Source organism: Saccopteryx bilineata, chromosome 2 (assembly GCF_036850765.1).
Source record: "Saccopteryx bilineata isolate mSacBil1 chromosome 2, mSacBil1_pri_phased_curated, whole genome shotgun sequence".
Classification (NCBI taxonomy): Eukaryota; Metazoa; Chordata; class Mammalia; order Chiroptera; family Emballonuridae; genus Saccopteryx; species Saccopteryx bilineata.
The window spans coordinates 261,478,146-261,493,941 of NC_089491.1; the positions used below are offsets into that span (position 1 = coordinate 261,478,146).

Here is a 15,796-nt window from a genome sequence, read left to right on the forward strand (position 1 = left end):
ATCTGCTTCTACTGCATCTTCCATTTCAGACAGGAAGCCATTTAGAGGCACACATGATATCTACCCTTCTAATATTATTGAGGCAATAAAATGTTGTTGTCCCAAAAGCCTGTATTAACTAACAGGCCTTCCTGTCTAGACAACTAATGTGGACAATGCTGGTCTGACACACTCAGAAATGCCCCTGGCTTCTCACTCTTCAATGCAGAGAACCTGCATTGCTATTAAACACTTGAATGTTCCCAAGGTTCTAAGCTAGGTTAGTTCAGATTCACATATCCAGACAACCTGTATTTAATAACTTTAAAATCAAGTGTGTGTATTAAAGGGGAAAAAGAAACTGGCTTTGTGCAAGGGGTGCAATCCCTAAGACCGCCAGCAGATGAAGGCAGAGCGCACCCAGGTGTCTGGTCTTTCCAGCTCACCTGCTGTTTTCCACGAGGTAATGCACAATTTTGTCCAAGACCTTCTCAAACAAAGCCGTGCGGATCCACAGATGTTTGATGGCGAGAGGGGACAGGTTGGGCAGCTTTGGAAGCTTCCGCACATTCTCCTGGAGGCCCTGGATCTGGTTTCGCCTTCGGGACCAGTAAAGAAGGAGAAGAGATATTCACAGAAAGGAAAATCCAACAGAACTAAAATGCAAATGGGAAAATGTTTGACCTCTCTACAAATAAACCATATTGCTGCTGGAAAATAAGTAAAGAGTTGAAAAAAATAATACCCAGTGAGTGTGAAGATGTGGTAACAGATAATTTCATACACTGTTGGTGGGTAAGCCAGAATCTCATACTGATACTTCTCTCTCTCACCATCTCTCTCTCTTCTGGAAAGGAGTGCTGGCCAAGAAGAGTCTTGGATCGTAGATCCTTCAGTGGCCTCTGATTGCCCATGAGAAGCAAGTTCAACATGACAGGCGGGTGTTCCATGACCTTTCTCCTGTTCACCTCTTCATCATCCCCTTAGCACCCTCCTTTCTGACCCCATGATCTAACCCAGGGGTCGGGAATCTTTTTGGCTGAGAAAGCCACGAACGCCACATATTTTAAAATGTAATTCCATGAGAGCCATACAACGACCCGTATACATTACGCATTATCCAATAAAAATTTGGTGTTGTTCTGGAGGACAGCTGTGATTGGCTCCAGCCACCCCCAACCATGAACATGAGCGGTAGAAAATGAATGGATTGTAATACATGAGAATGTTTTATATTTTTAACATTATTATTTTTTTATTAAAGATCTGTCTGCGAGCCAGATGCAGCCATCAAAAGAGCCACATCTGGCTCGCAAGCCATAGGTTCCCGACCTCTGATCTAGCCAGAAAGGGATACCTGCACATCCCCGAGGCCGCCAGCCTCACCTGAAGACTTTCCATGAGCTGCTGGTTCTCCTGCTTTTTTTTAAAATTTTTAAAATTTTTTTATTTTAAGAAGCTGGAAACGGGGAGAGACAGTCAGACAGACTCCCGCATGCGCCCAACCGGGATCCACCCGGCACGCCCACCAGGGGGCGATGCTCTGCCCACCAGGGGGTGATGCTCTGCCCCTCCGGGGCGTCGCTCTGCCGCAACCAGAGCCACTCTAGCGCCTGGGGCAGAGGCCAAGGAGCCATCCCCAGCGCCCGGGCCATCTTTGCTCCAATGGAGCCTTGGCTGCGGGAGGGGAAGAGAGAGACAGAAAGGAAGGGGGGGGTGGAGAAGCAAATGGGCGCTTCTCCTATGTGCCCTGGCCAGGGATTGAACCTGGGTCCCCCGCACACCAGGCCAACGCTCTACCGTTGAGCCAACCAGCCAGGGCCATGGTTCTCCTTGCTTTTGCTCCCTGCCCCATTCCCAGGTTAACCTCTTCTCACTCTGTAGGTCTCTTGCGAGGACAACCCCTCCTGCAGGAAGTCCTCTTAGACCAGCCAGATCTGGGGGAGGCCTCCTCTGTGCCCACCTCAGACTCTGAAGCATAACTTCCTGCTCACTTTTCTGTCTTCCCCTCCATACTGTGACCTTAAGGGCATGGACTAAGTGATTCAATTATTATTTTTAATTTACTACTTCCTAAGTGTCTACCACAGGGCGAGAATGGTTTCTCTTAACCACTGTATCTCTAAGGCCTAACACAGTGCCTGGCCTATAGGAGGGGCTCAGAATATAAGCTCACAAACCAGCGACTGCATGAATGAATACCTCTCCTGTACCACCTGGCACGGGTATCTCTAATTCCCCCATTAACAAGTCTCTCCAAATATTGTAGAAGGCCCATAAAAATCCATCCCTTTAAAAAGTTATCAGCAACACCTGGGAATTTAGCAGATGGACTGGAAGGCACCTGAAGACCAGGAAGCTGAGGATGCAGATACCAAATGGGGGCTGGCAATGCCAAATCCAAAGGTCTGCCCATCACGCAGTTCTGGCTGGCAGCCCTGGGCAGGCAGGGCCTGAAGGGCAAGGGAAGGGCCATTTCTCATCCAGTGAAGTGGAGTGATCACCCATGGCAAAGACACTAAACACATGGCATGCATGTCTCTCTCCCTTTCCTTGCCCATAACAGACACGGCTAATCAATCCATGCATTCTTTCCCGAGAAGTCCAATCACTATTTAATATCTTTCATAACATGGTCCTCCTGGCAGCCACTAGCATCAACTGCTTGGGCTCCAGTCTGGGGCCTGGCTGTGTAGTTAGAACTCTAGAAGTGACTATGGGGGGAGGCATTTATATACAAACACTTAAGCCATGAGCCTCCCTCCATCATATACAATCTGCCACTGATTTGAGTGAAGTCACCTCTCCGCCTGTAGTGGTTGCCTCAATGTGAGTTTTAACCACAGGCCCATGTGAACAGAGACCACACTGGTTCCATTAAACTTTGGTCTTGCTGCATTTAGAATAGGGCTTGGCTCACAGGAAGCACTTAATTCATTCAACACTCATTTCTTGGGCATTTACCAGGTGCTAGATTCTCCCAGACGCTGGGGACATAATGGGAAATAAAACACATATAGTCACCTGTCCTCATGGAGTTCAGTAAAAAAAAAGAGACCAACAAAAAACTAATAAACAGTAAACAGATAAATGGATAATTACAGATGGTGATAACAATTGGGAAGAAAATAAACATAAGGGTTGGAATTTATCCTTAGCTAGGGGAAGGCCTGAATGAGGAGCCATGGAACCAGCCATGGAAGATAAGGGATGTGAACCGGGTGGAGGATACAGCATGAGCAAAGGCCCTGGGGTGGAAAACAGTCTGGCAGATCTGAAGAACAGAAAGGAGAGCAGAGAGGGCACTGGAAGGCATGTGCTCTCACAGAGCCCCAGCTGGAGCGCGCACTGTCTGGGGGACCACCCCAGCCTGTGCTGTACACTCTACACTCACGCAGTCTCGATCAGCTGCTCCAGGTCCTGGACCTTGCGGCTCAGCTCCTCCGCTGGCGGGAAGCTCTTGCCCACCTTCATGAAGAGAGCCGCGATCTTGTTGCTGCGCAGGAAGCCGGCCGCCCGCCGACGCAGCCCGTGCAGGACGCAGGCCTCCACAGCCGCTGCAGGGACACGATGGTCAGCAGGCTCCACTCTGCTGGTGCTCCCCAGCACCCAGCGAGGCTAGAGTTTCAGACACACAGGCATCTTGGAGAGCCGGGGTCCCCAGAATCAGATTTGTGACAGCATCACAGGGTGAAGCATGTATGTCTCTCCACCTTCCACCCCCACAAACAGGAGAAAGAGAGCTCAGTGGCTAACCCACACTCACAGCCCAAGGTCAGACCACCTCTCTTCACTTCCTCTCCCAGCCTCTACCCAGCTGTGTGACTTGGGCCATGACTTCCCCTCCCTGAGCCCGTTTCCTCATCTGTAAAATGGGGACAGATAGAACATTAACCTCACAAGGGTGCAAGTAGGATGGGGTGGAAAAGAAAGCATTCGCACAGCTGCGAACATGGTGAGTGCTTTACGACTGTGATCTACTCCTCCTGTTAATGGGGTAGGGGAGCAGGACCACGGGACTGTTGAGCTTTCGCTGCATTAAAGAGTCCTGTTATCACCATCACTACTGGTTCCAGGAACAGCTGACATTATCAGTCTCCTACAAGCTCCATCCCACCAGGGAAAACCATCCCCACTTTTCAAATACGAAAGCTGACGCTCAAGAGGTAAACCGAATTGCCCAGAGAACACAGCAAACAAGTGATGGAACCGAAATTCAAACCAAGGTCTGCGTCCAAGGTGTGCTCACAACACTAGCGCCTCCATAAAGGATTCAGTCGTCATCCTCCGATACCTATGCTTCCTCTGCAGGCCCTGCCCAGCCCTGGATGCAGCCTTGGCTCTGCCACTAGCTTGCTGTGTGACTTCAGGCAAATCACCTTCCCTCTCTGGGCCTCGAAATTCCTTTCTGAAAATAGGCCCTGTGCAGGCCATTCTGAAAGCTTCCATTTTATTGCTGGTAACTTCAAGAGCTCACGACTAAGTATCTTCTTATCTTCTGTCTTACACAGCAGACTGGGAGCTCACTCTGGTATGTAATAGGAGCATCATCAATGTTTATGGAAAAAATGAGGACATAAGAGTTACTCCTTACTGGGCACCTGTGAGGTGTCAGACCAGTGTTAAGGTTTACCTTACCTGACCCTTGTGACAAAACCAAGGAAATAAGTGTTCTACTTATTGTCATCTGACAGAAGGGTAAGCCAGCATTCCTGGGCAAGTGCCCAGTCAAGGTAATGTTACGAGCAAGAAGGAATACTGAAAAGTTCTCATTTAATCGCTTGTCCTGGTTTTTTGTTAGCAATGACTTCGTTCTGAATGAATGCCCAATCTTACCATGGCCTTAAAGTATTCTAGGTGAGGATCTCTACAATATCTTCATTTTTGCTAACTTACACAGTTCTTTCCATTTGTTTATGTTACAGTAAATTAATCATCTATCCAGGCTTGTAGACATTGTCTGACTGCTGATGGCTCACAGGAACAATGGATAAAACACACCTCAGGTAGGTCCTATAGGCTCCGTTTAGTGCCACTGAATCTCTCTCACCCAGAAGCTTTGATCAGAACTAGCACTTTCTATTCATGCAAGTCTTTAACTGACAGGTATGTTAACAAGTCCTGAAATGGAGATGCATACTATTTCAATGACAAATAGAAATATCTAGGAGAAAAAAAGTTGAGTATTATCTCCTCGTATTTATATTTATGTGTGTGTATATATATATAAAGCACACCATCATTATGTATTTGTATAAATGTGTGTGTATACACACACACACACACATACACCTATATAGACACATACACCTATATATACATACCTATATATCTCACTTTAACAAAAAAGGATCTTGGCAAGTCCACCCAACAAATAGGTGGCGGTAGTGGGATTTGAACCCAGGTCGGCCTGGCTGCAAAGGGGCTGAAGTGACAACAGTGGGCTCCAGGTCAAGCTGTGTGCTCAGCATGTCACAGGCCAATGGGTGGTGTTTCTAGCCATCTGAACGAAAGCTGATGGGCCTTTCCATGGGGCCAAGGTTATGAGATGAAAATTACAGCATGTCCTTCAATATGAGACACTCCAAACATGAAATAAGTAGCTTTTGGGGGAGAAAAGAAGAACCACACCCACTTATATGTCCACACTGATTATGAGCTAAATCCTGACCTCAGGGACACGCAAAACACACATCTCTCTAGCCATCAGGCATGCACAGTAAGAACCTGATGGTGCGGGTATTTCTGGAACCCTGTGAGCATAGCTGATTCAAGGAGAGAAGTCTGACTCACACTCTGAGCCCCGCTCCCGACTCCTTTGCTGAGCCAGCTGGACATGGTCCCTCCGGATGTGTCGACGACTCTTAATTCCCTATTTTTCTTTAAGTCCTCATCCAACCTCTTCTTTTACTTGGCAACAGATACAGGCAGAGTGAGGAAAGGACATGAAGTCCATTGCTCGTACGCAAGACCTCGGTGGCTTGGGGCAGGGGCAGTGTAAACTGAGCTCGCTGGAGGGGCAGCCAGGCCTCCGATGTTAGCCATGTCCACCTTTTCTCGGGGTATAGAGGTCTCTAGGCTTTCTGTATCTCCCAATCCCCTAATGAAGTGCCCTTGGAATATGAAAATAACTTCAAAGTTACAAAGCAAAAAAAGTGATGGGAGAATCCTTGCTCAAACACACCACTTCCCCGAGGCAGCCCACCAAGAGAGAAGTCACTTTTCAAGGCCACGGGCCATGGACTCACCACAGAAGGAGATGATGTGGCTGCTGTCTTCATGGACAAACTTCCGTGTGACGGCCTCCTCCATGATCTGCTTCACCTGGAAGGCAGAGGCAGCTGGAGGGAGAGCCCCCCGCGGCCTGGGGTGCACACATCCTCCGGAGGCCTTCTCAGAGGTATGGGACATTTTGATGACTGCTTTCCTTCAGCACCCTATTCGCCACACTTCACGTTTTACGGCATTAGTGAGGGAGGAAGTTATAACACGTGCTACAACATGATAAACCTTGTTCTCTCAGGTCAGGAATTCCATGCATTCACTCCCTGCCCTATTCTAAGGACCTACAAGAGTGCCTGGCACATAGTAGGCCCTCAGTAAGTATCTGCGATGAACGTATTCCTCCTATGGTGAGGTTTAAATGAGGCAATACAGGTGAAGCTCTCAGTGTGTGCTCAATAAATAGTAGCATTTTAATGATGATGATGCAGCCCCTTCTGCCTACCCGGGAACAAGTCACGTCTGCTCCGTGCACCCCACTTCCCTGCCCATCAAACATGTTTATGCAGGTAAAACCAGTTAAAAAGAAACAACAGAATTCACCTTGACAGGAAGGGGCGTGGGGAGCCCTGACTTCTAGCTGTCACCTGGTGAGAAGTACGGGCGACAACCTGAAGGGGGCGGCAGTCTTTCTGTACTGAGCCCTTAACCTGTGGGATCTGATGCTGTCTTCAGGTGGACAGTGTCAGAACTGAGTTAAATGGAGAACAGCCAGCTGGTGCAGGGGGGACGGCTTGGTGTGTGGGAGGCAATCCACACAAGTGATGTCAGAAGTATCGTGTGACAACAGTGTGAGAATAAAGCGGGGACACACAGGAAGAGTGTTCTTCCAACTCACTGACCCTGTGACGAGATTGTTCAGCACTAGCAAGCTGGTCTACCTCGCAGCTCCCACAAAAAGAACTGCCCCTCTTTCATCCTCGGTCACAGAGCGGGGCAGCTTCTGGGGTGAGTGCTAACGTGGCTGACCAGCCCACACAGGTCAGCTCCTCCCAGTGGCCAGCCCTCTGTCAAGCAGGCTGTGGCCCTCCAAAGTCCTCCTGTTCCGCGGAGGCGGCCATCTGCCTGTCTCCCTCCAGCATGCCCATGTCTTCCCAGTGGTGAGTGCAGAGATCACCAGGCCCCATCTGTTCCCTCTACAAGAGGAAGCTGGGAGCTTCCTCAGGATGCATGAAATGTCCCTCAGCCTTTTCCCCACTGATGCTGTTAGGCAGCCAGCACTGAGAACACAGCAAGCCCTGTGTAACCCTCACAATGTGGCTTCCAAGTAGGCACTGTCACCCACTTTACAGACACGGAACTGTGAGCTTCAGCGCTGTCCCTTCCTACCTGCCCAAGGTCATCAGCAAGTCCAAGGTCACCCTGCTGTGGTTTATAACGAGGCCAGTCTAATTCCAAGGGGAGCCTCTTCCCACCACACTGCCCAGAAACGGGTCAAGCGCTCTGAGGCTCCTGGCCTCAGTGACAGAGAAGCAACAGTCCCTCACCAAGAGGGCTTTCTGGCCTGGGGCTGGGAAGGGAGGAGTTTGGAGTGCAGGGGCCACAGGACTCAGGGATGGGGAGGGCTTCCCCCGGTGCTGGTCCCCAGGACATGTCCTAATAACCCTCCTGCATGCTGACCTCTGTTTCAGGGTTGGCCGACTGCCCAGCCACAGCAAGCACGTGCGGGCAGCAGGCAACAAGGACAAGTTGTAAATGGTGCAGGTGCCAGTGACTTTAGCTGGACAGGACGCAAGAGGCCCCTGTAGCCAGCACTGAGACACCGAGCGCGGGTCCTGAGAGCTGCACGGTACAGTCAGACAGCGTGCCCTGGAGGGGGTTCTGGCGCTGTGACCACAGGGAGGCCAAGCCGAGAGCTGCAGGGACAGTGCGAGGTGCGGAGCGGAGCCGCCACACGCACGCGGGGTCTAGCAGCTCCTGCACCAGCTGGGGCAGGCTCGAATAAAAATGTTCAGGTCTGACCCAGAGCTCCTGAATCAAACTCGGGGTGTTTGTCAAGACTTCCAGTCGTAAACACACTCAAACTGCAGCAGAGGATTTGACGGGAAGGAAAAGGAGCGGGAGACTGGGGAACAGGGGCAGGGAGGATCTAAATCAGGCATCCTCAAACTACCGACCTGAGGGTTGCATGCAGCCCTCTGAGGCCATTTATCCGGCCCCCACCGCACTTCCGGAAGGGGCACCTCTTTCATTGGTGGTCAGTGAGAGGAGCACTGTTTGTAGCGGCCCTCCAACGGTCTGAGGGACAGTGAACTGGCCCCCTGTGTAAAAAGTTTGGGGGCCCCTGGTAAATCAAGCCCCAACACACTTAAGGAAGAGACTTAGCAGGCACGGTTCCTGTCTGGGGGCCTTCCTCACACAGCTAGCCCCTTCTCATACCTTGTCCCTTCCACCATCAGGCTAGAGGAGGCAACAGTGTCTGGTCCTCCCTGCCCCCATTAGTGGGCACAGTGTGCTGTACCCCTCCTGTGGTCTCCCAGCATCCCCCTGCACTAGTCAATAGTCCCTTTATTAAATTCTTAATGTAGTACGCAGTATGGAGAACCATCTGTTTCCTAGTGGCACCTTGACTTTGCACACTCTGCAGAGCAGAGCAGAGCAGATCAGAGCAGTCTGTCTGTTTCCAGTTGTGGATCCTGAAACTCAGAAAGGGTAACCCCTCTCTTGAGGTCACACAGCCTGTGCGCTGACTGCAGGGAGGTGCCTGCAGCTGTCAGTCCTGTGGGTGGATCTGGGGTGGGGTGGGGTGGGACTGCCACACCAAGGGTTCTCACAGTGAAGACCCCTCCCACCTCCGCTGGCTCCCCACTGTGGGCTGGAACCTCTCCCTGGAACTTAATAACAAGCTGACAGCCCAAGGCCAGGAGAGGAAATGAAAAAGGCAATGCTGATGGGAGCCTCCCCCGGCAGGTCACTGACAGCCTTCCAAAGACGGCACTGTCTCACTGCAGGACCTAAGAGGCTGCTACCCGCGCCTATCCCAGGTGACAGACCGGGTCTATGGACAAGGGGAGAGGGCCAGGCAACCACAGAAGGCCCCTGAAATTCACCTCAACCAGATCCCAAACATAAGTTTGAACTTGGTCCACTTTGGAGGCCTGCATTTTTGAGGGACCTCAGGTGCTCTGAAAATGACGGCAGTGGCCATATGGCAACCTGGCTCTTCGCAACCTGCGTAATTTTCTAGCTTTGGCTCAGAAATCACACCCCACTTAGGAAGCACAGAGACAGTGGTGTGATGGTAGACTTCGGAGTCACACAGACCTACATTTACATCCCAGCTTGGCCACTCCTGTCCTGGGTGAACTCGGCCAAGTTGCACACCCCTGCTGGTGCCTTAGTTTCCCCTCCGGTAAAGTGGACACACTACAGGGTGAGTACACTGTAGCTTCACAACACTGAAGCTCACTGCCTTTATTTTTTCAGCACTCACTATGCTCCAAGGGCTGACTGTAAGCACACTTAATAAGATAGTTTCCCAAATTAGTCCCATTTTACAGACAGGGAGTCTGAGGCACAAGCAGACTAGATAACTTGCACAAGGTCATGCAGAGAAGGCAGGATTCAGACCCAGGGCCTTTGTTCTAGCCAATACTTTGTCTCTCAGCAGAAGCTAGAGGCCATTCCCAACCAAGTGCTCGTTATTCTCCAGCACAGAGGAAGAGAGAATGTTTACTGAGCATCTACTATGCACCAGGTGCTTTGTATAGAACATTTCATTTGATCCTTACAAAAACATTATTATCCCCATTTTAAAGATGGGCACACTGAGGCTCAGAGAGTATATGCAGTTTGCCTGAAGGACAAAACGCCAGGAAGGGGCACATTTGGAATTTGAACCCAGGTCTGTCTGAGCCTCCCCCTCCCCAGTACTGGATAGGGCCCTCTGTAATCCCACGGTGCTAAGAAACCTGTGAGAGGAGATTTCTCAGCCTCTCTCAACTTGGAGACAAAAGCAGCATTGAACTGGGAGTGAGGAGACCTGGGTCACCTGGCTCTAACTCTGCCAACCACTTCCTGTCAGGGTGGGGGGACTTCAAAGGTCACAAAGAGGAAGCTTGTGTCCCTCTCTGGCACCCATTCTCAGGAGTCCAACAACTGCCTGCACTCCTTCAATGATGGGGTTCCCATTCCTTTTGAAACTAGATGAGCTCTAAGGACAAGATGTCAGGAGGCAGCTGAGAGGGGCTGAGAGCCACGAATGGGAGTCACAGACCTGGGTTCAAATCCTGGGTCATTCACTATCTGCATGATGCTGAACCAGTTCCCCATCTGTAAAATGGAGCAGATGACAACAACACCCCTATCTCTAACACGAGACTTGAATGAGACCAGGGAGACAGCACCTACACCTGGCACCTAGTAGGTCTTCTATAAATGGTAACTATTCAGTTCACAGCCTGGTCCGCAGTGGATGGGGCTGGCTTGGTACCACCTCCCCACGTCAGACCCCTGAGCACCTGCCCACCCCAGCTCCAGCCCCACCCCGCACATCTTCGGGAACCAGCCCCACCCTCCTGCCATCCCTCCCTCCACTGGCAAATATTTAAATAGCATAAAAGGAGGATTAATCTCAGGAGGGAGTCAGGCAGGGAAATCCTGTCCAGACTGCAAAGCGTGGGGGGGGGGCCACACACCCTGGGGCTCCAGGCCTGCTCTGTCTACTCCCTCCTCACATCTGCCACACCCAGGAACCCTCAGGCTGCCCACCTTGAACCCTGCCAGGTTCCAAGTCAACTTGCTACTCCTCCCTGCCTCCCTACATTGTGCTGTTTTCATGTCCTCTAAACTCCAAAAGCAAATAACGTGGTCCAGTGTTCAGGGCTAACATAAGGATTATGGAAAATGCAGGCAGAGGCCCTCAAACAGAGCCCAGTGCACAGGTGGCACCACATAAAGGGAGGCCCCAGGGCACTGAGTAAGAACATGAGCTTGAGAGCCACTAGGCCCAGGTCAAACTCCAGCTCTGCCAGTAGCTGGGTGACTTCGGGCCTCAGTTTCCTCATCTGTGAAATGGGGATGATACCTGCCCCACCTCTCCGGGCTAAGGGAACATTCCAAAAAACCATGGGCAGAGCTCAAAAAAGGGGCAAGGCTCAGACCAGCCCACCTAAAACTGAGCATCCTGCTTTCTGCCTTTCCTTAGAACTTGTCACGGCCCAACTTTCACTAGACAGCTGTGGGTCTTCCCCACGTGGACCATGAGCCCTTAGGACTAGTACCCGGACCCACGGAGGTGCTCAGTATTTGTTTGGGATCACTCTTATTAATAAGGAACAGCAACACCAGCAGCTAACGCTTACTGAGCTCGCTCCGGCAGCGCCTGAAGCCCTCCTGACACCTGCTCTGGTTTGCTGTGTGTGGCTGGGGTCGGCTGACGTTCTCCATAAAGACAAAGGCAGCAACTATTTCAAACTTTGAGCTAGGGCTGCCAGATAGAACACAGGATGCCCAGTGATACCTACATCTTAGATAAATAGGGAGGGGTTTTTTTTAGTATAAGCATTACCAAATATTGCACAGAACACACACGAAAAGATTATTTTTTGTTTTTCTGAAATTCAAATTTAACCAGTATTCTCAAGTTTTATTTGCTAAATCTGGCAAACCTATTTTCAGGCCACACAGTTTACATCATTGCCTAGTCTCTCTTGCTTTTACAACCCTTTAAGAATGTAAGCACCATCCTGGCTCAGGGGCAATGCAGGAGCAGGCTGGATTTGGGCCCCGGGCCGCCCGGCATAAAGCACCCAGCACAGTGCCCAAGACACACAGCAGCCCGGCATAAAGCACCCAGCACAGTGCCCGTGACACACAGCAGCCCGGCATAAAGCACCCAGCACAGTGCCCAAGACACACAGCAGCCCGGCATAAAGCACCCAGCACAGTGCCCGTGACACACAGCAGCCCAGCATAAAGCGCCCAGCACAGTGCCCGTGACACACAGCAGCCCGGCATAAAGCGCCCAGCACAGTGCCCGTGACACACAGCAGCCCAGCATAAAGCGCCCAGCACAGTGCCCGTGACACACAGCAGCCCGGCATAAAGCACCCAGCACAGTGCCCGTGACACACAGCAGCCCAGCATAAAGCACCCAGCACAGTGCCCGTGACACACAGCAGCCCAGCATAAAGCGCCCAGCACAGTGCCCGTGACACACAGCAGCCGGAAACACACATCCCAGAGCTCCCACCTGCCTCTCAGAGGCCTACTGCCTCAGCCCTGACTCAGAACACCCCCAGCCCACCTGGAGTCTCAGGGGGCCTGGCAGTGCCTGCGAGTGAGGAACAGGAGCCAGCAGGGGCCTCCAAGACGAGGCCCCCAGGCTCCCTGACGCTTCTATTTGTTAAAAAGCTCGGCAGTGAAGAGAATGGAGGGCCTTGGGGTGGCTTTAAAAATAACTCTCAGCATGTAAGGAAAAAAAGGGGGGATGACTCAAAGGCCCCTGACAGCCGCTGGAGCAAGTGGGGTGAACCAAGGACGGCTGTGCCGCTCTGCAGGCCCCCGAGCTGCTGAGAACAAATGCATACGCCTTCCCATGCCAGCATCTCCAGCCTAGTCCAAACCACTGACCCCTGAACACAGGCCCCCAAAGGCAGTGCCATCAGCTCACCTCGTTATCTTTGCTCACATGGTGCCTCCTGCCAGGTGCCCCTCCATGTGTGCTCTAGCTGGCTAACTGCAACTCAGCCTTCAGCCCCGTTGTCACCTCTTCCTGGGAGCCTTCCTGAACTATCCATACCCCAAGTGTGAATAAGTGTGCCTCATCCACAATCCACTAACACCTGCCTTCCCCACATTTATCACATGAACTGCAATGTTGTTCATTCACTCAACATTCACCATCAGTGCTTCCTATGTATCTGGCACTAGGTGGCAATCAGATAGAGTCCCTGTCCTCATGGAAGGTCACAGTCCAGCAAAATGTAAAGACATTAAGTACATCACACAAATGGATAATATTTACAAAATGAGACCAGCTGTCTGCAACAAAAGAACTTGGTTCTATGAACACAACTCACAGTGAAACTGGGTGGGTAGGAAGGTCAAGGAGGGCTTCCCAGAGGAGGTGATGCTCCAGGTCTAAAGTACAAGTAGAAATGAACTCTGGGCCTCAGTGTTTCCAAAACTCTAAAGCAGAGGAAAAAAACTCTCCCCTGCGACTGCCCCCACAGAGCCACCTTGGAGCACAAAGGGAGGAACAGATGTAAGAACAATGTAGCAGGGAAAAGCGCTCTCTGGAAATAGCTGGTGGCTTTTTATTTTTTAATTTGTTATGGGCGAGGCGAGACACGTAGGAGATGAGAGTTGGGAGGGGCTGGGAAAGGACTGATGGGGAGTGGGGGGAAACAGGAATATTTTAGGAAGCTCCAAAGCACAGACACAGTGTGGGGGGCCGGGGAGGATGGTGCTACCCTGCAGGTTGTGACTGTTTCCATGGTGTGGCCGTCTTCCTTTCCTGCCAAATTCTGCCCCTTCCGGGGAGGATGGTGCTACCCTGCAGGTTGTGACTGTTTCCATGGTGTGGCCATCTTCCTTTCCTGCCAAATTCTGCCCCTTCTGGGGAGGATGGTGCTACCCTGCAGGTTGTGACTGTTTCCATGGTGTGGCCGTCTTCCTTTCCTGCCAAATTCTGCCCCTTCCGGGGAGGATGGTGCTACCCTGCAGGCTGTGACTGTTTCCATGGTGTGGCCGTCTTCCTTTCCTGACAAATTCTGCCCCTTCCCCTTCCCACATGCCGGGCTCTGGTCACATGTGCCATTCTGTCTGCGTGACCCATGTGATCCCCTGCACCTGGCCTTTGCTGGTGCATCTCCTCCTCTTGATGTCCCTGCCCATTCCTACCTCTGTCTCCAGCTCTGGAAAAGCTACCCAACCCTCTAGCACCTGGTGCTCTTCTCTTCACTCCCCCCCTTAGGCCTCAAAACTTGATGTGATCCCCCGTTTTCTGAGCTCCCAAAGTAACGTCCACTGCGCATCTATGAGCACTGGGTTCTAGAGTCAAACTTCCAGAATTCAAGTCCCAGCTCTTTGTACTCATGATCTTGGGTGAATCATGGCCTTTCAGTGAGCCTCAGCATTCCCATCAGTAAAATGGGTGATATTAGCATTTGGCTCACAGGCACAGGGTAATATATCAAAAGCATTAAACACAATAGCAACCACATAGTCAGTGCCTTATACATTTTTTTATGTAATGACAACAGCATTTATTTGGAAAGTGCTCATTCTACTGGCACTGCACTTAGGGGCATTATTTCACCTCCTCCTCAGGGTAATTAGGTGAGATGGATACAGTTACCCTCCCTATTTTACAGACAAGGAAACTGAATCTTGGTGCAGTTAAATAACTTGCCCAAGAGCACGTGGCTTGCAGCCCTGGCTGGTTGGTTCAGTGGTAGAGCATCAGCCCAGTGTGTTGAAGTCCTGGGTTTGATTCCTGTCAGGGAACACAGGAGCAGACCATCTGCTTCTCTACTCCTCCTTCTTCCCTCCCCTTCCCTCTCTCTCTTCTCCTCCCACAGCCATGGCTTGAATGGTTTGGGCAAGTTGGCCTTGGGCACTGAGGATGGCTCCATGACCTCTGCCTCAGGTGCTAAAATACATAGCTTAGTTGCTGAGCAGTGGAGCAGTACCCCAGATGGGCAGAGCATCACCCCCTAGTAGGCTTGCCGGGTGGGTCCTGGTCAAGTCCAGGTACATGTGGGAGTCTGTCACTCTGCCTCCCTGCCTCCCACTTAATAAAAAATAAATTAATTAATTTTAAAAAAGAGCACATGGCTTACAAAAGGCAGGGTGGAGATTCAAATCCATGACTGTCTGCCCTGCATGAAGCCTAGCACATAATAGGTTCATTCATTCATTTAACAGACACCTACAAGTGCTTCCTACAATCCGAGTGGGAGCTTAACATACACGAGCCCAAAAAATCAAAACAACCATACAGTACGGGTGTCACCGCTGTTACTCCACTTTCCAATCAGGTAGCTGATTTGGGAGGAACAAGGACCACTCACACTGGACCTGAATCAGGTCTCTGGCCCCACTGTCCCAGGTCGAGGTGGGGACCCAAGCAGCCAGGGGGCCAATGCACTTACTGCCTTTGCCCATGTCAGCCGAGTGTCGCAGCCACGCCACTCCCTGCTCCCAGAGCCAGGGTCAGGAGCGCTGCCAGCGCCACCTCTGCCCAGCCACCATCTTCTGTCATCTCTCCCAGGGCACCTGGCGCCCCCTAGCTCCCTCCTCCTGTCACACGTTGGTTCCCGAAGAAGAATCATGGCAACAAGAAGAAACGTCCAACTTGAAATGCTTATTACAAAGTGAAAGAAGCCAATGTGAAAAGGCTGCATACTGTGTGGTGGAAGTATGTGACATCCTGAAGAGGCAGCACCATGGAGACAGTGAAAAGCTCGGTGGCTGCCTGGGGCTGGGAGAAGGGGAGATGAAGTCAGAGCACAGAGCATAGAGGATTTTAGGGCAGTGAAACTATTCTGTAGGATGTCACAGTGGTGGGTACATGTCATGGTACATTTGT

General features: G+C 51.2%; 1 protein-coding gene across 6 annotated transcripts in view; it reads right to left on the bottom strand.

Moving 5' to 3' along the window:
* Positions 1-15,796, bottom strand: part of SGSM1 (small G protein signaling modulator 1) — a 70,991-nt gene that overhangs the window by 42,753 nt on the left and 12,442 nt on the right. For all 6 annotated transcript variants that reach the window (XM_066260277.1, XM_066260280.1, XM_066260281.1 and 3 more), the window contains exons 3-5: positions 6,228-6,303; positions 3,374-3,536; positions 426-578 (exon numbers count right to left, since the gene is read on the bottom strand). In XM_066260277.1, coding sequence (XP_066116374.1) covers positions 426-578; positions 3,374-3,536; positions 6,228-6,303 — 392 coding nt within the window. The remainder of the gene's footprint in view (positions 1-425; positions 579-3,373; positions 3,537-6,227; positions 6,304-15,796) is intronic.